Source organism: Pseudoliparis swirei, chromosome 13, assembly GCF_029220125.1.
Source record: "Pseudoliparis swirei isolate HS2019 ecotype Mariana Trench chromosome 13, NWPU_hadal_v1, whole genome shotgun sequence".
Lineage (NCBI taxonomy): Eukaryota > Metazoa > Chordata > Actinopteri > Perciformes > Liparidae > Pseudoliparis > Pseudoliparis swirei.
The window spans coordinates 2,566,274-2,592,416 of record NC_079400.1 but is presented as its reverse complement, the minus strand read 5'-3'; the positions used below and the strand labels follow the sequence as shown (position 1 = coordinate 2,592,416).

At 39.4% G+C, this 26,143-nt stretch overlaps 3 protein-coding genes and 1 long non-coding RNA gene across 7 annotated transcripts in view; 1 reads left to right on the top strand and 3 right to left on the bottom strand.

The window, feature by feature from the left end:
* Positions 1-4,254: 4,254 nt before the first annotated feature.
* Positions 4,255-7,261, bottom strand: LOC130203587 (uncharacterized). Its single transcript, XR_008833511.1, has 2 exons — positions 6,573-7,261; positions 4,255-4,939 (listed from the first exon to the last, which is right to left on the bottom strand). It is a non-coding gene; the product is annotated as an uncharacterized LOC130203587 (long non-coding RNA).
* Positions 6,413-9,919, top strand: LOC130203586 (neurexophilin-1-like). Its single transcript, XM_056429896.1, has 2 exons — positions 6,413-6,683; positions 7,169-9,919. Exons 1-2 carry the CDS (start codon positions 6,630-6,632, stop codon positions 8,183-8,185), a joined length of 1,071 nt encoding a protein of 356 aa, XP_056285871.1. The 5' UTR covers positions 6,413-6,629; the 3' UTR covers positions 8,186-9,919.
* Positions 9,920-10,015: 96 nt separating this feature from the next.
* On the bottom strand, positions 10,016-23,574 carry LOC130203585 (speckle-type POZ protein). 4 transcript variants are annotated; one of them, XM_056429891.1, is made up of 12 exons: positions 23,523-23,574; positions 21,485-21,544; positions 16,961-17,166; positions 16,749-16,870; positions 15,468-15,619; positions 15,207-15,334; positions 14,908-15,085; positions 14,290-14,345; positions 12,746-12,868; positions 12,608-12,643; positions 12,162-12,304; positions 10,016-11,459 (listed from the first exon to the last, which is right to left on the bottom strand). In XM_056429891.1, the coding sequence occupies exons 3-12, from the start codon at positions 17,036-17,038 to the stop codon at positions 11,315-11,317; spliced, it is 1,161 nt and encodes a 386-aa protein (XP_056285866.1). In that variant the 5' UTR covers positions 17,039-17,166; positions 21,485-21,544; positions 23,523-23,574; the 3' UTR covers positions 10,016-11,314. The 4 variants fall into 4 exon arrangements, with proteins under 4 accessions (XP_056285866.1, XP_056285870.1, XP_056285867.1 ...); XM_056429895.1 differs by lacking the exon at positions 12,608-12,643 and having other exon boundaries at positions 23,523-23,567; XM_056429892.1 differs by lacking the exon at positions 21,485-21,544 and having other exon boundaries at positions 23,523-23,567.
* A 592-nt stretch (positions 23,575-24,166) lies between these two features.
* Positions 24,167-26,143, bottom strand: part of cenpt (centromere protein T) — an 8,208-nt gene continuing 6,231 nt past the window's right edge. The window contains exons 12-13 of the mRNA XM_056429671.1: positions 26,116-26,143; positions 24,167-25,059 (exon numbers count right to left, since the gene is read on the bottom strand). The exon at positions 26,116-26,143 is cut by the window's right edge and continues 77 nt beyond it. Of these exons, the coding sequence (XP_056285646.1) occupies positions 24,930-25,059; positions 26,116-26,143 (158 nt within the window). The 3' untranslated portion in view covers positions 24,167-24,929. The remainder of the gene's footprint in view (positions 25,060-26,115) is intronic.

The following is a 26,143-nucleotide window of genomic DNA, read 5'->3' as shown; positions in this document are numbered from 1 at the left end:
TCTGATCTAATATTAAAAATGGAAGGCTGGTGGAAACAGCATGTTTCAGACAATACAGATCTTGATTATGTCATTTTTATTATAATGGATTTTTATAAAATTAATTAATAAACATGACCACACACACAAGGTAATCGTCATTATATGTCAGCTTGAATGGGACATAATATAAACACATCAAGGCTGTAGGAAACAATATACTTTCTAAACAACCTATATTTCGCTCTGGCGGGATGTAATTGTTTGGACAGTAAATATGATACAATATTTTAACAACGAGCATGGATGAAAATCACGGTACGTATATTTGACTTTACAAAGTGTTGATTTTTCCCAAAAGGTTTGCTAAGTTGATTTCAAGACTCCTCGGATTGCAGCGTTCGTCCCCTGACTTCTCAGGAGTATAGAATTCACCAGGGAAATCTAATTACTCCCGACAACAACAGTGGAGGGCTGGATCTGTCTTTATCGAGAGAGATCCCATCAAAACAAAAGGCAAAATGAACAAGAACAAAAAACCTATCAAGAAAGTTTCTGTTCACACCGCATAGGGAGGACAGGTGTGCTAAAGTTTACCTGCTGCTCACAGTGATTTAATACATTTGTGTTAGAGCTTACTTCTTTTCTACAATAAGAATTGAAATACTTTTGAATTTTTTGTATTTAAAAGTTTCCATGTCACCACCATGAACTGGGGATTTTGTTTCTATTCTCTGTAAATTCAGAATTTGAAGTTAAATGTAAATGTTATTACCCCGATGCCATGGTTATGTCACCCTGATGTCTCCTGATTGGCAGAGATCTTACATTTGACATCTGAAATGAAATTTTGGTTTTCAAGGGAATTATTTATAAAACAATTCTTGAGAGTTATAAATTTAATTAAAAACATATTAATATGGAAGATGTATGTGGTAGTATATATAAATATATTTTGTTTTTTATTTTGTTTATTGTTGTTTTGTTGTTGTTTTATTTTCTTCTTTATTTTATATTAATTTTCTGATTTATTTTGATTTCAATTTAGGATAGGAATTTAAAAGCATTTTTTGCTTCTACCTATACCTTTTCAGTCTTTCTGACGGGAGAAAAAAGAAAAGAAAAGAAAAAGCATTCTGGAAACTGCTAAATAATAAAAAAACAGTAATATCTCGCTGTTACTGGCTGGTGAATAATAATATAGCAACAATACAATGAAAGAGATCCTCAATAAAACAATAAGGACATGAGTAGTCAACTTAATGTAAAATGAAGAAATCCACTTGTAGTCCTTACAGTGAAGTCATTATATCATCAGCTTTTACCTAAATTACTTTTAATATAAAGAATGATAACATGTGTCCATAAGGTATAGTCCAAAATATAATGTTATCATTTATATCACTTTCTTTAAAACAGTGTTTTTCATTTCTATATGAACAGGTTTCTATACCTTTAGAGCTGTTAGACCTTGATTGATGTTCGCTTGTATACAAAGATACAGAGTTTACTACATATCTCACAATACACACTAATGTGTCCACCAAACATTATAAAAACATAAATACATGTTTTTTAAAGCCTTTATCCAGAAAAGGGATTCAGTTGGAGATAAAACACGTTTTAAATAAAGATTTTGATTACTTTTTCTTCGTCTGTTTGGAAAAACTATAATTTGTTGAGAGTCATATTGCTTTATTCTCCAATAATTGAAATAGCAGCATAACCACATATTCATCCTGACAACCAGACCCTCAGCATGTCTTTTTAAACTGCCATAAAGGAACCAACTGAAGTGCAGTTGGGATGTTGGTGGAATTCTTGGTGGTAAATAAGTTAAATATCAATAGTTAATACGCAATTTTTTACCACAAAGTATAATGTCTACTTACAAGATTTTGTATAAACATAATTTCTGCATTGAAAAACCCAGGGGCTTGAATCTGGGATAAATGGACTCAAGTTCAGACGTAATTACGCTGTGAGCTGCATCGTGGTCAGTGGTGCTGACGAGGGGGAAGAGGTCAGATGGGACTATTCATGACCCCTCCAACATACCACACGGGGGACTTTTTGAACGACTCCAATTAAGCCCACTGAGCCCTCAGCATCTTGTAAAAGTCAACAAGCTATCACTCATATTCTCTCTCTTCCCCACCCACCAGCTTCTCTCTCACCAGCGTTCTCTTTATTCTGCCTCTCTCTCCACGGCCTTTCCTGAGGTCACAAAGTGGAGCGATGAGTATTCAAGATGTTTTCATGGCTCGGAGTTGGAAACGCGATCGACAAACTTTGCAAAGGAGAACTCTGAGAGCATGCACTTGTAAACATGTGAAGCTTCAGTGATGGCTGTCGGGATGGAGCAATACAACTATTCAAACTCAGAAGTGCATAAGGACGACGTTGAAGTCGTTGCAAAGGAGTTCATGAACGTGTGCCATAGTTTATCGGCATGTTGAATGCAGCAGCTCTTTACATCAAGCAGGGCACGAGGAAGTGACTGAATGACATACAAGTGACAGATAAAGAAAGACTCGCACACATGTGGCTGTTGTTAAGTTTGACATGTGTGGGTGGGTCCAAAAAAAGTGGGACAATAGCTTCGGGAACTGCATTTAGTTAATTCAATTTGAAGAAAAGAAAAGTACGGGCGAATGGGACGGAGACGGAGAAACAGGGAGGGATTCACGACACAGAGCGGAGGATGTCTTTGATTCTGGTTCACCGCTGTTGAGTGTTTTTAGTGGCGCTAGACATTTGGGATTTTGAGTGAAATATAAGATCTGGTACACAATTTCACGTTTTTTTTCTTTTCCTTTGTTATTTTTTCTTTATTTTATATAAATTTTCTGATTTATTTGATATTCATTTATGATGGGAAAATATAAGCATTTTTTGCTTCTACCTATAACGTTTCAGTCTTTCTGTTTTGTATATTATATAGAATAATATTGTATAGTATTTGATTTGATTGACTGAATAAAATACACAACAAATGTTCCCCTCAGGATGATCTCTAAAAACCTAGGTGATTCCTAAACTTGTCATATGAAGTCATCATCACGGCAAATGTTACATGTTTTCAAATATAAGGAAAACTAGTTACGTTCCCCCTCAGCCTCAGCATTTATCTTTGATCCCATCATCAATATTGTGGATATTTATTTTTAATACATACACAACTTTGAAGTACGGATCATCTTCTTGCCTTGTCATCTTCCGGTACGTGGAGCTCGGATCAGGGTTTCCTGGCCACGGCAGTAGATTTTATTGCAAACCCTCCTGTTACCTTCAGATGTTCTAACATCTTTTACCCTCGAGGTCAATTGGACTCCAGCTATTTAAACCTCCGGAAAATTATTCTAATTCCAATTAGTTCCCATGTGTAAGTGTCAGGTACGTAATGTGTTTGTTGATACCTAAATAGCCCTTAAATAAAAAAGTGTGTAGAAGGCTGCTGTGTAAATGTGTACATGTTTACTATCTGTGGTTTGCTGGTTGTGTTAGGGCCTAAAACCTCTTTGAAGATTTTAAAAAGTGCATGTTATAGTTATAGTGACCTCAATATCATCCAAAACAACCCAAACCTATAAAATAGGTCGATAAAATGTTGATATTTCAGCCTGGGGGTCAAATTGACCCCAAAGAACACCGATGTGCACTAGTTGTGTAGAGGACATTGAAAACATGTAATCATGTTAATTTAATGTTTACCCAGTTGTCCTCATTAAATGAGGAAAAGTTGTGGAATATGAAGCAAAAAACATGATGTCAATCATATAATTTGAGACTTTAAACATCGAATGGGGTCAAATGGACCCCAAAGGTGACAGGAGGGTTAATTCAAAATAGTGGATGTATAGTATAGCATATATATATATATATATATATATATGTACAGCCTGTGTATTGGGCCATGTGGTGCTGGACCTAGTGCCCTCTTTGAAGTCTTTGTACCATACAGTTACACCAAGGACACATTACATGTTGTGGGAGTGTGGCAAGTGTTGTTATGTCTACTGTGAGTCTCATCCCATCCTGAAGAAGACGCGCTGACTGACTGATGGATTTAAGCCCCTTTTGTCGGCCTCCGCTCTGAGCCCGACAGAAGAGGGAAACCTGACCTCTCGTGACACTGGAGGCGTCTGAGAACCGTCCTGTCGGAACGCTTCGGATTGGGATTATCGTTGTTGACGTGGTGTGTAGTTTGCTTACCTGCTTCCACGTATTTCTAGATGTTTCAAGACATTTGACTTTTAAATAAACACAAAAATATGTAGAAAGTTCAAACTTTATTTAAAACTGGATAAAATAGGATTATTATTTCTCAAATGAATGAATTAATTATTCATCTGAATATTTATTATTAAGGATTGTCAGTCATAAAATATGTAAATGTGGTCATGATAATCACTGTAAAAGCCCAGAGGTTACAGGTGATAAACTTTATGCTAAATAACAAAACGTGAGAAGCAGATATGAGTTCCATGAAAAAAAGAGCCAAGTGTGTATTTGAGCTTGTGCTGCCCTCTAATGTTGTAAAGAAAAACTCCTAAAACTCTAGAGACAAGAGTTCTCAGTGAGGAACTCTCAACACGAGCAATTTATAGGACATTGTGTCCATTGTGGTTGACCTGGAAATAAATAAATACATCAAGTAGATGTCAAGAAGTTCTTGTCAACAGCTGCAATTCATATATTTTCTTTTGTAGATGTTAATACATGTAATTTCTCATTTAGCTTAATTAAATTACCTTGTATTGGAAGTAGTCTGTAATCAGTGGTGGCTAATTGAATTAGATGTTAATAGTCTATGAAAAGAAATTACAAGTTAATTCAAGATACATAATTGTGATCATGCGTCCTTCCAAAATAGACAAAAGGTCGCTGCAGGTCAATCCGTGGAGAATTTCCATCATCTGATCGAGAGCTGGCAGTCCAGATATTGGGTAGAGAGGTACTGGAAAGCAATATAAATAACATTTATTACTTGTACATATCAAATCTATTATCTTTCATCTGCTGGGGTTTGATCAATTTCTAACTTCCCAATAGATGCCTCTGTTTGTCCTTAAAACATAAACCAGCTTCATTCCCACGAGCTAAATGAAATGATTGCTTATTGGTCAGTAATGCACACATTTAGGGATGTTTGGTAACACAAAAACGCTTATTGCTCTCTTAACTTTGTACGGAATTGCACATTTAATAACCTTTTAATCTCCTCTGATCAGTTCCATAATGTTATATTATCTGCAGCACACACCGTGTAAATAACCTTTTTAAATGACTACGTTTTAGGGGCTGGTGGTGGTTTAACGCAACAATCTGGAAGCTTCAGTGAGCCCCAATTCCTTTGAGATGATATAAGATACTGATGTTTTATTAATGATTTTTTCATCTTAATTAAATTTTGCTTGCAATTAATTTATTTTTCGTTTTCATGACTTTTTATGATATATATATACTGGGACATTTTAATGATGTATTTCTACTTAATATATCATAACATGTTTTTCATGATGTTTTATGTAAAATGTGTCATAATGGGGTTTTATTCTTAACCTTCATTATTCTTTTAATCATGACTAATCAATGTTATAGAGGGGTCTTATTATGTTATTACCTTCGCATTGAAAATGCGGAAGGTTATGTTTTGATCGCCGTATATTTATTTATTTGTATGCGTGTTACTCGCATAACTCAAAAAGTATTAAACCGAATCACATGACATTTGGTGGGATGGTTGGTTATTATCCGGGGACCATTTGATTCGATTTTGGGATCGATCGAGTCAAAGGTCACAGTCATGAAAAGGTCAAAATCGTCTTTTTACCATAGCGCGGTCAATTTCTATTCAATTGGCATGCAACTAATGCCAAAATGTTCATAATTCAATACCCAATCTTGTGATATGCGAAGGTATGCGCTCTACCGAGTGCCCGTTCTAGTTAGTTAATATTATCATGGGATAGTTACATCTAATGTGGGTCCCCTTTTTCAGCTCAGACTGCAGTTTGCTATTCGGCCACAAGGTGGCAGTATCACATCGGTGTTTGCTTCATGTGAATCCAAAGTTCAATTCTCACTTACAAAAGTGTCAATTGAATTATTTCATCACCCAAAACAAAAAGCAGGACATTTTTCAGTGGCAAAGAGAGAGGGGGGGGGGGGGACAACAGGCAGGGCATCAGAGTGAGAGAGAGAGAGTGAGGTGGGGAGGAGAGAGAGAGACGTGGGGGAGAGAGAGGTGGGGGGGAGAGAGAGAGGTGGGGGAGAGAGACAGAGGTGGGGTGGAGAGAGAGAGGTGGGGGAGAGAGAGAGAGAGAGACAGAAAGAGAGAGAGGTGGGGTGGAGAGAGAGGTGGGGGGGGGGAGAGAGAGAGGTGGGGGAGAGAGACAGAGAGAGAGAGAGGTTGGGGGGGAGAGAGAGAGAGAGAGACAGAGAGGTTTACAGTAAAACTGAGTGTTTAACTCTTGAGTCCTGCCAGTGCAGCTCACTGAAGGTTCCTGCTGCTCCGGGTCTCTGTCCGTGTTCACTGGTCCACATGGACCTCCAGAACCTCCAGGACCTTCTGGACCTCCAGGACTCACCTCGGCCTGATTGAAGCTCAGGTGAACGTGGTGGATCTGAATAATCACCCTGTAGAGATGTTCCCCAGGCGGTGCTTTGTTTGGATACTTCTGGAAGGAGCTTTTTGTTTGGTGAGTAAAAGAACTAGACTGGAGAAAAAATTGCAGGTGAAAAGTACTTGTCTTTACTTACATGTATTATTATTATTATGCAACATTTTACATATTAATTTGTATTCTGTGAAATGATTATTTTGCAGTTTATGTGCCACAATTCTTAATGAGCTATTTAAATATGACATGTATTCTAAAAGCAGTATTTTGTGTTTAGTTAGATCATCAACAAGATTAAAAAATCATCTTAAATAACATTAAACAGTGAAATAAGGAGAATGAGTATTCACTGAATCCCAATTTATTAATTATGTTTTTTATTATTATTTATTTAAATGTCGAATTTTCTGTATAGTTGGATTATTAGATTAAAAATGCATCTTAAATAACATTAAACAGTTAAATAAGGAGAATAAATATTCACTGAATCCCAATTCATTAATTATGTTTTCTATTATTATTTATTTAAATGTCGAAATTTCTCTCCTAAATTTTCTGTATAGTTGGTTCTTGGGCAACATCACGGAAACTTCACGAGCAAGAGCGCAACACCTGAACTCGGCAGAGACCAAGACTCACCTGAACTCAGCAGAGACCAAGACTCACCTGAACTCAGCAGAGACCAAGACGCACCTGAACTCAGCAGAGACCAAGACGCACCTGAACTCAGCAGAGACCAAGACGCACCTGAACTCAGCAGAGACCAAGACTCACCTGAACTCAGCAGAGACCAAGACGCACCTGAACTCAGCAGAGACCAAGACGCACCTGAACTCAGCAGAGACCAAGACGCACCTGAACTCAACAGAGACCAAGACGCACCTGAACTCAGCAGAGACCAAGACGCACCTGAACTCAGCAGAGACCAAGACTCACCTGAACTCAGCAGAGACCAAGACTCTTCACAGATTCAGAGCACCAAGCTACCCACCAGTCCCTTTATTCCTCTTTCAAAGCAGAGACTTCTGGAAATACTCGGAGGCCACTCAAAGTCTCACGCCAATCCGTCTTTAAAGATAAAGCTTCATCCCGTCATGAAAGTCCAGGTGGGGTCTAAATTCTCCAGGACCTTCAGCTGGGGGGACTTCTACTCAAACATCAAAACCGTCAAACTGAATTTGCTGATAATGGGCCAGATTGTGGATCACGGGAACGGGTCTCTCGGAGTCTACTTCCGCCACAACTCCACGGGCGTGGGCAACGTGTCCATCAGCCTCGTCCCGCCGACGAAGGAGGTGGAGTTCGATCTGAAGCGTCAAAGCGTGGTCCACCCCAAAGACTCCAAGACGTTTAACTGCAGGGTGGACCACGAGAAGACGGAGCGCAGCAGGAAGGTGATGCTGTGTAACTACGACCCGTCCAAGACCTGCGCTCGGGAGCAGAGCCAGAGCCACGTCACCTGGATGTGCTCCAAACCCTTCCAGGTCATCTGCATCTACATCTCTTTCTACAGCACCGACTACAGACTGGTACAAAAGGTGTGTCCGGACTACAGCTCCCAGAGCCCCGGCTCAGGTTGACCAGAGCAATGTTTCATAAGCCATGAAGAAGAAATCCAGTGTGAGCAGCTAGATGGACATACGTTGTTAAAAGGGAGTTTAGCTTTACTGTAGGGAATATGTTTATCTTATGATTGACCAAGTCCTTTAAAGCACATCCTGTGTTTTTCATGCAATATTGTAGTAGACTGGTTTCATAAAATGCATATAATCAGGGCTGCAACTAGTGATTCGTTATTGATTGAAGTGACCAATTAGTTTAATTTTTATTTAATTTTATGATATAGCAAAGTTGCAAAAAAGGCTCATCGCAACCTTTACTATCACATAAGACAAGGCTGGAGCAAGACAGTGTTAATTATTTTATTTATTAAAGAAACAAACGATTATTCGGGTCTTAGAACAGCTGCCAAGGAATCCACTTTGTTCTACACACTTCATCCAATAATATGCCCTGTGATCTAGATTAGAGCACACATTTTCTGTTTTTAAAGGCTAATATATCAATAGAAATACTTAATATATTAGAAAGACTATAGATCTATCAGGATGCAATGCTTTAACAACGCTCTTATGTCGTATTTAACGTGTACTTGTGTCTTTTGTCGTATCCTATGTTTTTCATAACACTCTTTAAAGCTGTATGTTCATCAATAAAACACAAATATGAGAGAGTCCTTTAAAACTGGAGTTACTAACCTTTGGTAACTTAAGGCTCACCTGTGATTTTTACTTTTCCAAGAACCACAGAGGAGAAAATGGGGCTTTTCAGGACTCCATGTTTGTTATGTCAGATGACAAAAATACATATTCTGCTTTCCCTCTCATCATATTTATACAGATATTTTTCTAAAATGTCTTGATTTACCCGTGGGGTCAATTTGACCACAGCAAATAAAACCTCCAGAAAATTGTTAGAATTTATATTTAAAACTTGATATTTCTTATATGTTTCACAGTGAAAAACAGCCTGGGGGTCAAATTTACAAATTTCTAAGTTGTGTACAGGACATTGGAAACATATCATGTGAATTTGAGGTTTTTCCAGTTGTCCCCAATAAATTAGGAAGTCATGAGATATAAAGCACAAAAAAAATGTCAATCTTTTTTTTTAGAGACGTTAAAACATTGAATGGAGTGAAATTGACCCCAAAGGTAAGAGGGTTAAATAGCACATAACAGTATTTCACTTGGTTTTTTGGTTTAAGATGATCACATGTTTTCCATGGGAAAAAACTATTTTTAAAGCTGTCATAAGAAAAGAAGAAAAAAACATTTCAGAAATACATATATAGCTTAGGAGTTTAAAATCCGTATTAAAATGCTTAGGTGTGTGGGCTACTCGAGTGCAGTACCTGATAAGTTAGTCGACTGTTTCTGCAGGTTGCTACGGGAGTCAGAGCCGGAGGAGTTTCTGGTGAACCTGCCGGAAGCTCGGATGATGAGCTTTGAAAATAACTATAAAAAGTCAATCTTCTCCCCGATGATCTTGTTTAATTAGGTAGGTCATATAAAAGAGGCATCAGTATTAAATTGAGACGGTTTCATAACCAGTTGAAGGTAACCAACAGTAACTACAAACAGTAAATACAAAGTTTTAACATCTCTAAAAAGTACAAAGATTTAGGATTGATCGCAAACTGAGATTGCTTCATATTTAGCTTTATGACACTGACATTTAATTTGAGTCATTAAACTAAAATATCATACAAACACTGGTCGTTCTCTCAGAAATATCTCGACTTTAGGTTAAATTAGTTTGTCAATTCCCGATGAAACGTCTCGTTTTATGGGAAAATAAAAAAAAATGTAAACATGAAAGTCGTACAAAGATACCAGACAGAGTTTGCATTGCATTCAATACAAAATAGTTGTGGTTTATTCTTTTGGGAACAAAAAAATGGCAACAACTAAGTGTCACTTCTCATAACAATATCTACAGGAAAGAAACAGCGGTTCCTTCTATGAATTACCATTTTCCACCAGGCTAAAATGATAACTTCAAAAGCATTTCATGTGGTTTGCCTTGGTGTGCAATGTTGTTGTTTTTACATTCCGTCTATTCTGAACATTAAAACGTGTTCATATCAATTTAATTTCCTTCAGTCTTCATGACTGCAAAGAAAACATCGGCTTTTTCCTCCCAATTTCAAGGTTGAAAATGCTTTTCGTTTCCACAGCTTCAGAAACACTTGTGTCTGTACACATCTCTATGAAAAAAATAGAAATGACAGTAGAGGGGGAAAAAAACAATTAAGAAATGAGTCATAAAACAACATTAACATGCCCGATTGACTCCATGTGACGGTATGTTTGAGACCATTTGACATTACTTTCCCCTCCGTCTCCTGATCGGTTTGTCTATCGACACCGCGGACTACATTTTCTCTCGAGGACTACGGAAACAGATCCACACTCAAAATACTGATTTCCCAGGAAGGACATCCAGTTGTGCGTTTCTGTATCCTCTCTTTCCCCAAGAATGAAGACAAACTAAACCGATGCAGATGAAGCAGAGTTCTATTCGAGAGGACGCGTGTGGTTTCGGTCGATTGCTGATCGATCTTCTTAAAGGGTGATTGTTCTCGGTGGTCCGGCCGGGTCTTTCGTCCGCGTGCTCGCCTGCAGTCGTTCTACTTTACGGCTGGTAAGAGTTGAGGAGGGGGGACCTGGGACTTTAGTGCAATGTGTTCCCAACTTTCTTTGCGAGGATTGATGATGAGTTGGTCCCATATCTGCTTTTTTTGACTAGCCCTTGGATGTCTTTCTCAAGGAGGAGGATGATGGGGGGGGTCCGGTCCGTCCCCCCGAATCGTTTCCAATGTAGGAAAAGAGCACGATGTCAGACACCTCACGAAGACAGCGCCGAGGAGCACAGGAGGGGAGGGGAGGGGCGTTGTGGGGTTTTTTTGTGTGTAAAAGAAAAACATCCACATCACAAGCCCACCTGTCCACCTCCTCTTCCTCCTTCTTCTTCTTCCTCCCTCCATCTTTAGAAGAGAATAAATACAGCAGGTTTGGATGGGGCAGAATCAGGGAATGCTGTAGTTATTGTAGTAGGTAACAGCAAGGGGAAAGGCTGTCCCTGTGTGAGGGGAGGGGTCGGTGTGTCTCTGTGTGTGTGTGTGTGTCGCTCCAGACGCCTCGCTGTTAGGATTGTTTGAGGCGCTTGCGTGGCGGGCCAAGGAAAGGGCACTGGGCCGACGCCAGGGAGCGGTAAGCTTCGGCCACCAGGTGAGGATGAGACGCCACCATGGACTTCCACCCGGCCGTCTCCATCACCTCCGCAGCGTGGCTGGAGGTTGGAAACAAGAAACACTCGTTAAAACAATTACGATAAACAATTTACATTATTGCAATTATTGATTCGATGCGTTTTTCATGGATTTCTCGATTTAAAAAGTAGGAATCTTCTTAAGTTCAAGGAAAAAAAAACATAATGTCTTCTCAAGATGTGATTTGTAGTTTTGAATGGAGAGAGGTTGCATTGTGGGTAGTTTGCAGTTTTAAGCCTGCTGGGGTAGCAAACGTCTTCAAGTTTGTTGACAGTGCTTTAAGAGTGAGTAAGCGTTACAGTAGCCCAGTTCAACCTAAGGCTTATAATCTGAGTCGTCTCATATTTGGGCCGATATCACAGAAGAAAGTGGCGGAAAAAACGTTGTTTTTAACCTCTCATTAAGCACCGTGTGAAGCGGCTGATGTATTATGAGACACGCGGGAGGGGACTCGAACCCAGGTTGGGAATCGTAAACATGAATGAAAAGCAGGAAATCCTCACAATGATCTATCAATCGACAGCTCTCTAGGGAAATAATCTGAAGGAATATGCGCAAAGAGTTATTGTCGCACACTCATCCGAGTCAACAGATAAGGTGACGGCACATCCAGAGAGGGGTCGGGTTGCCCCGATCCCTCTAAAAGGGTTTCATGATACCATGTGACAACGAAGGATGAGGCATGGGGGCGAGAGAGAGAGAGCGTCGACGTGTGAACTCACTAGTTGATGAAGTCCACGGCCTGCGTTTTCAGCTGGTCGGCGCTGTGCAGGTCGGCCAGGATGAGGATCTCGGCGGCATTTTCCACGGACAGACTGGTACACAGCGCGTCTTCACACATGACCTTCAGCCTCTCCAGGGCGTACTGAACGAGAGAGCACACGAGATCAGGACGCCAGCCGGTGTTCAAAACCAGTCCGTCACGTGCCGAGTCGAACGAAGACCATCGGGTTCAGAAGTCGGTGTCTCATTGGGTGTTTTTAGCGGCGGGAGATCAGTGTGAAGTCATCAAACCGTCTAATTGGTTTAGTGGGTTCTGCGCCCCTTAATGCACGTTACCGCCTTTAGTTGTGGGAGAATCACACAGCGAGCGAGGCCAACTAAATAATGTGCAACTCTCATCACGTTAAAATCGAGCCAAGGCGGCAAGATTAACATCTTTACTCACATAAGGAGCCGTCTGGGGTATCGAGGACATCGATGCCCAAAGAAAAGAAATCCGGAGAGTCAGAATACACAGAGTCAAAGAGCCGACAGACGGATTCCGTCTCGATGCGGCGGTGCAGGAGTCGTGCGGTTATATTACTTTGTCAGCTGCTGCCAGCAAGTCGTCGGCCATCTTGTCCAGGTTGGGAGCCTTGTCTGTGTAAATGAAGCACATCATCTCTTTGAAAACCTCCGGCTCCACATCGTTGATCTCCACGCGGTTCTGACGGAACGAGACGGCGAGTAAGGAAGTTAGATTCTCCACGGCAACAGCTTCAACCACAGTGTGTACGATACCTGCCGTTCATATCATCACATCGTTGCATTACGTCATAATATATATATATATATATATATAATAAGAGGGAAATTCGGAAAGAGCATTTCATTATTTATGGGGCTGTAGATCTCAACTCAGGAGTTAAAGTTAAAGTATTTGTACTTAACCCTTGTGTTGCCTTCGGGTCATTTTGACCCGATTCAATGTTTAATGTCGGTGTTCTTTCGGGAGTCAACAAACAAACATAAAGTACCTCACACTTAAACTTGGAAAACAATATTAATTCTAATAATTTTCTGGAGATTTTAATAGCTGGGGTCATATTGACCTCAAGGGTAAAATATGTTAGTAAATATAAAGGTAACAGGAGGGTTAAACATTGAATCGGGTCATATTGACCCGAAGGCAACACAAGGGTTAAAGTTACCCAGCAGCAACTTGGATTTTGAATTAAAAAAACATATTCCTTGTGACACACAGAGCGGTTATGTTTTCCATGGAATTGGAACAAATGATTGAGCAATAGCAAACATTTGGTTTAAATTTACCTTTAACTCTCCTGTTACCTTCAAATAGACTAACATATTTTACCATTGGGGTCAATTTAATCCCAGCAGTTAAAACCTCCAGAAAAGTATGAGAATTAATATTTTTTCCCAAGTTTAAGTGTAACTTTATGTTTGTTTGTTGATACCTAAACAGCCCTTTAAATAAATAAAAAAGTTGATATTTCTTATATGTTTTACACAGTGAAAAACAGCCTGGGGTCAAATTTACAAATGTATAAATTGTGTTCAGGACATTGAAAACATATGTGAATTTTAGGTTTTTCCAGTTGTCCCCAATAAATTAGGAAAAGTCATGAAATATGAAGCAAAAAAAATGATAGCAATATTTTTTTAGAGACGTTAAACATTGAACGGAGTCAAATTGACCCCGAAGGTCACAGGAGGGTTAACACACAATTTAAATACAGTTTCTCGCCAGCGTTCAATTTGTTTCCTTTCAGACAAAATCTACTGTGTAACTTTTTTAATCTTTCAAAAGAGTTGCAACATAAAATCTAAAATAGCCGTGGTTGGAAAACAACATCTGGGCCGCTTCTGCTGCCATTTCATTTCTTACAGGCGCTAAAATGGAGAAGAAGAAAAAAGAAAAAGCAATTCTGTGCTGCAGCTTGGTCAGTGAAGGATGAATCCTGACCCCCAGGCACCGCGGGACAATTTCATTTCAGGTGTACCATCGTTCAGTTTCACCAAGCGGCCGTCCGACAGCACGCGATCCGTCGCTCACGTTAACCCCTCGACGAGCCGCTGAGGAACAAAACTCGTTTAATTCTCGGAATAAAAAAAAAATGGGCTCACCTTTTTACTCTCTTCCATCTCGTGCTCAAACATGGCGCTGAACACGGGGGAGCGTGCTGAAAGCAGTCACATGGAAAGCAGGTATGTTAACGTGTGAGTAATTAGGGCTCTAAAACACGCCACACACAGTCACAGTTTGTCTTATTCAACTGCATGAGCAAGAACTAACCTCCTCAAACGGACTGTTATCTATCGTGCAATTACCGCTTGGAACTTACTACCTCCTCGTTCAACTCACATGAGTAATAATTTGTCATTCAAAAAACAATTAAAGGCGCACCTAAGAACATTCACCACTTGACGTATTCTATTGCTTTTTAGTCATCTGATTTTCATTTTCTTTGTATGAATTAAGTTGAATTGCATAACATATATCTTATCCTTCGACTGTACTGTGCATCTGACTGCACTATTGTTTACTTTGTTGTACTATTTTTAACTGTTGGTTTCACAATATGTTTTGTATGTTTTTGTATGTATTGTATTTTGTCCTTTCTGTGGACCCCAGGAAGATTAGTGGTCGCTAAGGCGTCAGCTAATGGGGACCCAATAAATAAACAATAAATAAACAATGAGCAAATAAAATAAAGACCCAGGGTGTCCGACTCGTGTCCGTACCTGCCAGGATGGCTTTGTGGGCCTGGAACTCCTGTCCAGCCACGCACAGGGAGCAGTCCGTGAAGCGGGAGTTCTCCCACAGGCCGCCCAGCTCCTCCGCGAGCCGGCAGTCGGGGACCTTCACCATGTTCATGGTGTTCTGCCCGGAGATGTTGACCGAGTCCTGCACCACACTCACCTGAGGGAGAGGAATCAATTCAACGGAAAAAAAAAGCGATACTCCAACAAACAAAAAAGGGATTGCAATGAAAGATGGTGTGGGAGCAAAAAGAGCTGAACACGGGGGCGAGGCGGCGTACCTCACAGAAGAGCGTGAGCTTGTCGTCGGGTAGAAGACCGTTGGCCTCATCTAGGAGGAAGTCTCTCCGGATGAACTTTTTAAAGCCCCAGTCTTTACCTTGGACAAAGCGATATGCTCGCTGGCTTTCTAAAGAGAGTCAAAGGAAAAAGGTGCGATTAAAAAATAAGTGCAAACAGGAAAATTGCAAACTGGAATGAGGGATGTTAAATCTCCAACGCGATGGCCTGCAGGTAGAAGCTCTGCTCCGCAGTGGACTCACCCATGGCTTTGGTCTCCTCTCCCTTGGCGTTGAGGATGGAGAATTTGAATTTGGCGCGTACCTCTGCCTTCGGACAGCTGACCAGCAGCAGGTAGAGGGACAGGTAGTCTTTGCTCTCCTCGTCCAGGCCCTTGGGATTCACTCGCAAACACCTGATGGTGGTTGAAGGAGCAACAGTTAAGATCTCTCGTAAAAGGGATGGAAGTAATCAAGCATTAAGTAGGCGTGGAACAATACGTGTTTTGGTATTGAGCCGTTCGGTGGAGGACATTCGGTTCGGCACCGAGATCCAAAGAGACGGGTTTTTTTTCTACGACCCGCACACAACAGAAGGGAAATTCTGGAGCGTGAGTTTTACGTGGACATGTTTGGGTAGCGCAGCAGGTGCCGTCAGCGGCGCTGTAGCATACTTATTAATGGAGAATTGCAAAATCAGAAATACTTCTAACTTACAGACATTTCCATTATTTAGTTATTATTGACTATACGCCAGTAGTTGAGTAGGGACAGAGGAGAACTTTCTCCAGACGTCTCCTCACGCTCCGCTGCCACAAGGACAGATACAGGAGAACATTCCTGCCGACGGCTATGAGGCTCTATAACAGATCACCTCTTGCCAGATCATAGTGCAATAACTACAATAATAACTTTATATCCACACTATGTTGATCTGCACTTCACACATTTCATTTGTTTGCACTACACACATATACACACTCAGCATTTTGCACACTGTCTGTATTTAATATTTTTGAATTTGATTTGATTTGTCATTGATGTTGTGTGTTGTATATGTACATATATATTTTGTTTTGTTTACTTTGTATACTTCTATATCTTTCATCCCTGTTTTTTATATTTGTGTTTTGTTTTTGTATTTATTCTTGTGTGTTTGGTTTATTGGTGCTGCTACTTGTAACGACAAATTTCCCCTTGGGGCATAATAAAGTATATATCTATCTATCTATCTATCTTAACTGTTAAGAGTAGGAATTATGGCCAATTAGCAACTGGAGCATTTGAAATCATGTTAAAATTAGATGAAGGAAAAAGGTTATTTTGTCATTTTCCCTAATAGGCTGAACCATAACCCGTGAACCTTATGGAACCGTACATGTTGTGCACCGTTACACCCCTCCTTCCAACATTAAAGGTGGAACTGGTAACGGGAATCAGACGGGTTGGGATTATCTAGACGTTTCTCAAAAGTCCACTGCAGTAAGACGATGAAAACTGGGTATTAGAAGACGACGAAGCGGAGCGGCTCTCGCGCCCACCCACCATTTCAGCTTGTCGTTGGCCCCGGAAGAGAAGGTGGAGCTCTTGATGACCTCGCCCATCTCCTCACGACAGAAGCTGAAGTTGTTGATGGTCCACATGTAAGAGAACTTCACCACTTTGATCTGGCAAAGGGAAAGATATTCAGAGACGCCGAGGACGACGGATTTATTTGGAGATGAAAGATTCGAGAGTACGGGGGTGGGGTCACATACCTGTGTGTAACACCAGCTCTCGGCCACGGGCCCGCTGGACATTTCCGCAGGGGGGGGGGGACTCGGGACTCTTGACATTGCCAGCGTGACAGAAGGTGTCGGGGGGGAAAGAGGGTGTGGAGAAGGAGTCCGTCACTTCCACTCGTCAATTTCCAGTCCTGACGTCCATCTGCATCGATACGCGCCAGATGGAAGCAGCTCGCCCCCTGGAAGCAGACGAGTGTGATTACTTGATCAGAATAGAATTTTTAATCCCATCTCCTTGAAAATCCTGCTCAGCCTGAAACACATTTTTCAAACCGAGAGGCAGGCAATCAGAACCCCCCCCCCCCCCAAAAAAAAAGCCTCATTGAGATGCACCACGTCTTTCATTAATCCAGTTACGATATAATATCATTTCATTCATGTAGCCACGCCTCCTGCCATTGAGGCGTGTGCTGTTGTGGCAAGATGAATTGTCCCCGACCCACCGGGGGGACAGAGGGAGAGCAACGGCCGGCGCCTGTTCCCAGATCAATAGCCGCTGCAATTGCAATTAAGTGGAAAAAATGAACTGTAAATAAACAAGCTGCCTCCCAGGACGCTGCTGGAGCCACTGGACAAATCCAAGGTTCCCGAATTACCTTCAAGCCGCACGGCCACAGGAAGGTCGTGCGGCCGTGCGACGCACACTACCCTCCTCCAAGTACACGCAAACTTTGACACACTTCCACATCGTGCTGTATGTTGGTTATTCAGGCTCTCTGCGGCCATTTAATGCCACAAAATATTCCATGTGCTAAATTAAATCCTGACCGTTGTCTCCTGCGCTGAGGTACAGAGCTCCGCTGAATAGAAATTAGAGGAGATGCCGTAACCCTGTGAAACCATCGAGCACCGGAGGAGCCTGGTGGGTCGCCTCAGATAGAGGACGCACACACACATTCAGCAGCGATGATTATTTATGGCCAAGTGTGGAAAGGACTTTTCCAAAAATGTTGTGCTTTAAGTTTTTTCCATGACTTTTCCAGGCCTGGAAATGATCATTTTAAAATTCCATGACTTTTCCAGGTTTTCCATGACCGTACGAACCCTGCCTGATCCCTTTTCATCCGTTTTTCACTCCTACATAATACTAGTCCACTTCTTTCGAGGCCCTCACACTGTTAATCTGTGGCCAGTCTTTTCACTGTTCAATATCTTTTTACCATTGGACCATTTTTGTCGCCCTTCCTCTAATCCACGTGTCAAACACATGGCCCGCGTGCCAAATCCGGCCCGCCACATCATTTCATGTGGCCCCTGACAACTTGAGACTTATAATCACCTTTTCTTCAAGAAATGTAAGAAAAACATCCCGTGCTTTTATTTTGAAGGTTTCAAATTAAATGGATGTATGTTATAATATTAGAGAACATTTATGTACACTATTTCTACACTCAGAGTTATTTAACAATATGTTGGGTAGTAGTTTAGACGTTTATATGTTTCAGTGACCTTTTGAGGGCAGAAAATGAGTTTGACACCCCTGCTCTAATCCATCATCCGTCTCTCTCTTCCCGCCACACAGAGCCTTTAACGTCTTCATCGATAAATTCGATTTGGGTTCATGCAGCGTAACCAAGTGACGGCTGGGCGCCGAGCTTCTGGCTCCTCAGGATGACGCTGAATGCAGGCGCCACATTGACCGCGACGCTGCCCAGAGACTGTGCTAACTGCAACATCGGAACAGATTGAAAACTGAATGAATGACGAGCTTAGCAGACTCGTTTTAGTGGCTCGTGATGTGAAGTTGTGTTTTCTTCTCGCCCTTAAAAGCAAAACATTTGTAATACTACCGCAAACATACTTTAGAATCCCATTTTATACGATTGTCTAATTTGATTTTGAAGAAGACATGGCATGAGCACCGCTTCTGCCATCAATCCCACAATGCAACGGGCATAACGTTGTATAAACGAACAATGAACCGTTACCACGTTGTACAATTAGGATGATTATAGAGAGTTATAAATGTGATTAAAAACGTATTTATATGGAAGATGTATATATAAATATATTTCGTTTTTTATTTTGTTTGTTTTTTCTTTATTTTATATTAATTTTCTGATTTATTTTGATTTTAATTTAGGATAGGAATTCATAAGAATTTTTTGCTTCTACCTATACCTTTTCAGTCTTTCTCTTTTGTATATTATATAGAATAATATTGTATTATATTTGATTTGATTGACTGAATAGAATAAACAAACAAACAATTCCTAAATAGTGTTTAATATAAATGTACTGGTCACTCTGCAATTACTACAAAGTCTCAGTCAAAGCCTGTTCTTAAAATACCAGTGCAACTAATGAAGCGCATCATAACATTAACACTTTGAGTAAGGACATCTCGATTAAAATATAAGTATTTTGACTAAATTAATTTATTGTGATTCCACTTCTCCAATGACGTCACAAAGTCTGACAGTTGGTTCCTCTTTTAGATCTAATGAAAGGAGAACAAACCAATATTCTTGAACAGTAGCGACGGACCGAGACAAAGAAAGAAAACGGGGAAAGGAAATGAAAAGTAAAGCGACAGAGAAGCCAAATGGAAAAACAGGTGGCAAATCAAAGATGGGCCTCGGTCTGTGGGACCATTCAAAAAGATAAATTGCCACAAAAATTGGTTTGATGGAAAAAAATCCAGCAGAGGTACGAGAGAGAAATCAAAGAGATTTACAGTAGATTAGACCTGAAAAGGGCAACAGTTTAAAAAAACACTTCAATTTTGTCTCTATTTTCGTATACGTGTCATATAAGTAAAGGCGGTAACAACCTACACCGACCAAACTTTGAAGATATATTTCTGTTGTAGGAGTCCAATCATGGAATAATGTTGTAAGACTGGTTAACTCTTTTTTGGTTTTCAAGGGAATTATTTATAAAACAATTCTTGAGAGTTATAAATGTGATTAAAAACGTATTTATATGGAAGATGTATGTGGTAGTATATATAAATATATTTGGTTTTGTTATTGTTTGTTGTTTCTTTATTTTATCTTAATTTTCTGATTTATTTTTATTTCAATTTAGGATAGGAATTTATAAGCATTTTTTGCTTTTACCTTTACATTTTCAGTCTTTCTCTTTTGTATATTATATAGAATAATATTGTATTTGATTGAATAAAATACACAAACAAACAAGAGGTCAAAGTCACCTCAGTTTCCTGAAGTCAGATTCTTCGGCCTCAAAGAGATAACTTCACAACAAAACCGAAAGGAAATGCTCAGTCCATGTATATTAATCGTCATACCACTTAAACAACAAGTCATCCTAAGTTGTAGAACAAGTAACACTTATTATTTTGGCTAAATCATCGTTAAAAAAGCCAACATGTTTCAAACACGAGGTTTTGTTCGAGGCATTTAAGAAATGGGTATGGCTTCGTCTACAGACTACAAGCAACCAATGGAAGGCAATCACGTGACCTGGATAATAATATCACAGGTGGAAGAAATTTCAATTATCTAACAGATCTCAGAGATGGAGACTCAAGGTAAACAATCCATGAACTATTAGATCATGGCACACACTCATTTAATTCCGATGTATCAATAATATCTGTAGATATACACAACACGCGGTGGCAGTTGTGACGGCAGTATTTTGTTCTTTGAGAAAAGAAAAGAAAAAAAGGAGAAATCAATCTCTGCTCTAAATTAAAGACTCGAGGTACGGAGGTACGGAGGCATTTCGGGCCGCAATTTCCAAGGGGGATGAAAAAATTGCAACCCGTGTCAGTGAAGTGAACACAACGTCTGTTTCCAAAGCGTCGGTCTGTGAGGACCGCAGAAAGCCAAAGACAAACCTCAAAACTGTAATCGGTCCAGGGATTGGGGGTCGATTGCCCGGCGCGCGTCGAGCCTCCGCGGGAGTGATTTCGTATTCTGTCCTCGGTCACGTTGCTCCTTCTTTCCTAAAAACTCAATCTCAGAGAGGTATGAACTATTGATTTTGCCGCAGCGATCAGCTTGCCTTGCTCTTATCCAGACCCACAATTACATTGAAGGGGATTTGAGTGGCCGAAAAAACCCATTAGCACCCAGGCTTCCCCTCCTCCCGTCACTTCCTCACGGAGACCCTCCACACCTGCGGGAGGTTAAAAGGAGGCGGGGCCTCAATGCACGTATAACTAGAACGGGCACTCGGTAGAGCGCATACCTTCGCATATCACAAGATTGGGCATTGAATTATGAACATTTTGGCATTAGTTGCATGCCAATTGGATAGAAATTGACGTAAAATGGTAAAAAGAAGATTTTTACCTTTTCATGACCTTGACCTTTGACCCGATCGATCCCAAAATCTAATCAAATAGTCCCCGGATAATAACCAATCATTCCACCAAATTTCATGCGATTCGGTTTAATACTTTTTGAGTTATGAGAGTAACACACATACAAATAAATAAATAAATAAATACACAGCGATCAAAACATAACCTTTCGCATTTTCAATGCGAAGGTAATAACTAAAGTCAACTGGTTCACAACTTACAGTTACACTGTGACCTCTGTTGACCACCTGTTGACCTCTGAGGGCAGATACTTCCGCAGGCTGAAAAACACATCAACTGGATCACGTCAAAGTCCACATCCCAAAGACCTTCATCAATCATCATATTTTGGGTTTAATTGCAAATGCGACTCAATACAACTCAACCACGACTCGGTGTAACGACCAACAGATGATTTGTTTGATGCCTATTAATTATCCAGGTCTCAATTAGACTCATATTATTTTAATTAGACATATTTTCTGTGTCATTTCTGTCTTTCCTCTGTATAGGGTTAACAGTTTTTATTACAGCCAAAGTTAAAACCAGTGGGTTTCTATCATCCATTTATGATGTATAGAAAAAAACGCTGCGTCATCTTATCTCATGGAATATTATTATCGTTTTCACTATAAGAAATTTCTTCCACCTGTGATATTATTATCCAGGTCACGTGATTGCCTTCCATTGGTTGCTTGTGGTCTGTAGACGAGGACATACCCATTTCTTAAATGCCTCTAACAAAAACCTAACATGTTTGCTTTTTTAACGATGATTTAGCCAAAATAATAAGTGTTACTTGTTCTACAACTTGGGATGACTTAGTGTTTAAGTGGTATGACGATTAATATACATGGACTGAGCATTTCCTTTCGGTTTTGTTGTGAAGTTATCTCTTTGAGGCCGAAGAATCTGACTGCAGATTTCAATTAGAGGATATTATGAAATATTTTAACTCCGGAGGAAACAACGGTTTGTAAATTACTTTCATGATACATTTGATCACATAAGTTGTTAATAACTGATTTGATACTTTAGCCATTTCTTTCCAAATTACATTTCTTTTTTTATACTGTGCACAAGATGCAAAGGGCAGTGGATTTTGCTTTGCGTCGTCACACTGAAGGGACAGCTCAGCTAAACTGCGTTATGAATCCTCAGTACAGCTGCAGGGCCAAGACATATTTTATTGGATGGCCATTTGAAATCTGCTGCATGCCATGACTTCAATAGTAGGTAATAACGTAGCAAGAGTGCAGGTACTGGAAGAAAACCACACCTTGGCGCACAGGTTACATTTGTTTTAGAAAGCATATGCCATTAGAATATAACAGTATGACTAATATCTATTAATTTTAATCAAACCTTCTCAAAAACAGACGTGTTTGAAAACAATCATAATCTTCATAAGGATACCAACGTTCACGTTACTGTGTTCAGCACCAGCATGAGACACACAATCATTCAGTGGGAATTACATTAAACACGATATTCCTATTGAGAAGTTTGCTCTGCTTCCAGTGAACCTGCACAGGTGAGCTAATATTTACAAGACATCACTGAACACACCTCAAGTGTCTCCTCACTTATAGCTAAACAGTTATAACATTAATTGGGAGGCTGAAGCATCAAACTACAGTACAATAAATGGCTCAAATTAAAAAAGTATTATGAAGGCCCAGGAATAAATCCTCTTGATCCTGACATCTATCAATCACATTATATATTTTATTGACATTTTAAGAATTATTATTATTATTATTAGGTTGTATTCAATTTAAATGAAACGCTAACCACACGTAAAATATTTATATTAAGTAAACTCACTAAGATATTAATTGTAGTAGACGATGTTAGGAACTGAAACACACTTGTAATGTAACGTGAAGCGATGACAGCAGATAGTTAACGTTAACTTGCTAATACTGATCGTCCGCAATGGTAGCTTACTTTGAATTTGGCTCTTCTCACCAGTACATATGAACACCAGTGTGTTCAAACAGAAAAGAAATCCCATACACAGATGACAAGTTGTGATACTTTTAACAAAATATACAAATACTGCAAATAACCCAATCTGGCGATAGCACGCCAGCTACCTGGATGAGCTAGTTAGCGAGCAGCTAACATCAGCAAACCGAAAGGTCGGGTGACTCGCTGCAAACATTGCACCAAGAAACATGTCATAACAGCCTGAATCGTGTCTAAGTCTTGAGTTCATATATTACTGCTTTCTGTTGTAATTATCGACGAAATTACCTTTGTGCCAGGTTAGATTGTGACGCTAGCTGTCCGGAATCTTCTGTTGTTGTGATTGCTAACAGGCTAGCTGTCTACTTCTCATAGACAAGAATTACAGCACCGGTCGTTTCCAAAGCCGCTACTGCCCCCTACTGGCGAAGTTGAGTATCGCCGTGAAACAACTTCAAGTGAATGCATTTTAAAGTCACACAAAGCGTTTTAAATGAGAAGAGCCAAAAAAGAATGGTGGATGATGAGGTAATAACACAAACTAATACAACAATAATTCCTCAATGAAAGTTGACTTACTTGCTGTGTCTGAAATGGATCCCAAATGAGGAAATATGCTCCTTTTAAATCCAGATTGAAGACTTTTGTTTGCTGTTTTCATTAATTTAACCGGATTCAAGGATATAAATCAATTTCTTTCAAACTTGTATTCAAATATTAAGCTTTTTGACTGTTTTTAATGTTTTATTAAATGTTTTTAATTGTTTAAAATGTCTTGCCATTTTCATCAAATGTATGTCTTCAATGCTTAACTAATTAATAAAATAATACTGAATAAATAAGAGTTTGAGAATATCTTGAAACAAATATTGCCCTATCCTCTTTTTTTATTGACTCATGATGTGCATCAACAAAGTTGGCACATGGGTTACTAGGGTATAGTATATTTTAATGTTGGATTAAAGAAAATATACAAAAAACAATCAATTTCAAGATCATGAGGAACTTCATAGGACTCAGTCCACTGTTCGTGTTGAACCACAGACGACATTACACATTTCACTCGGTGATCCATAGCAGATCACACAAACCCAACAGCAAATAACCATCTTATTCAGAGAAGTACAAGTATGTATAATTAAAATACAAACCTCAATGTTTAGAACACTTGTTAATACTCCAGAGAAAACAGTTTAACTTTTGATGGCACATTGTGAATATATCATTTATCAAATAGATGCAGTTTCTGTTCTTCAAAGATAGGTTTCCAAAACATCACAAAGACCAAATTGATTCAATAAAGCACAATAAGGTCATCTTGGTTTGTTTTAATTTACAGCTATTGATATGTTCTTTTCAGCGAGTCAAATGCCTCAAATGTGCAACGTACTTGGCCAATAAATTATTCTGATTTGTTTTAATACAGTTAAGAGCTTTAATCTTTCACTGCAACTTATTTCTTCACAGGTCAACAAAGCTGCTCCACAGGGGAATACTACAGTTAACAGTAATTTATTCATATAATAGGAAACAGAAACTTTATTATTAAGCCTGCACATAAAGGAATGAGCCATTACATACAGATGTATTAAAATGACAGTATAGGGTTTTTCATTTTGTAATTAAAATGAAATCGAGAGATCGCTCAAGAGAGCGAACCAAAAAAAAACCAAAAAAACAGCTCAATGAAAACATTTATCTCTGCTTTTTAGGGAAAACAACATTTCCGCTGGTTGCAATAGGGATGAGGAGCTCCCGCTGGTCCATTCGAAGATATTTTTCGATCAGCACCTCCACTGGCACCTTGTCGGTCACATGACCCTGCCTGCAGAGGGAGAAAACACACCAGTTAGGATGAAAGTAAAACTAATGGAAAGATCAGACATATTTCAGAATTAAGGTTATTTATGCTTTCTGCTCATGTCAGTCACCGGCTCTTTATTTCAGACTAGACATGGAGTTAAGGTTGCCATCTAGGTCAGTTTAGTCATAGTTTGGCAATGTTTAATTTTAAAAAGCACAATTATGTGAATGTTGCATTTGGTGTTTTAAAGGTTTTGACCAGGCATCTTATTTTGTTGTCAATGTTTTGTCTTTAGCGTCTTGAACTAACAACCGCGTGGACATAAATAACTCCATAATTCAGATTTGTAGAATGTGTAATTGATTCATTAAATGACTGCAACTGAAAGTCCAGTATGAAACATTTAGAAATTAAAGAATAAATGTTTTACACTGAAATATACAATAGTGTATAATGGCCATTGTAGGATTATTTATTATTTCAGATCCTGAGGAGTAGTTTGTGTTACTCTACATTGTACTTTATCTTCAGGTTTGACCTTTTGTACATTCCATTTTGAGATTTGAATGATCAGATAAATCCTAAACGAAAGGCAAAGGTCCTGGAAGATACATACTGTATCCAAGTTTTCTTTAATGAACAAAAATACCAATATAACTTTATTAAATAGATGTCTCACTGGGGCCTCTTTTAGCAGTGTTTAATGGTGGTATCTGTGGTGTGATGAGGTTGATCTAACCTTGAAAAGGGATGGCGATTTATTTAAAATATAAAACTTTAATTTCAGAGAATATCCAAGTTGTTATTTTTCTTAGATCATAAGTTTTTTCTCAGGATATTATCATACAATGGTCCTGATAACCTGTTGTTTAACATTTTATAAAAATATTGCATGCAGAAGTCCTACAGTTATCTAGCATAGAGTTATTTCAATGATCCAACCACATGGCAAACGATTCCCATTTTTAATAAAACTAATTTGTCAGGCTGTGTATTCATCTCTTACAGTTTTCCACATTCAAATAAAATGCAATTAATGCTGAAATGTACACTCACTAGAGCACAGAACACGCCTACCTTTTCAATAGAAGCACAACATCTTCCA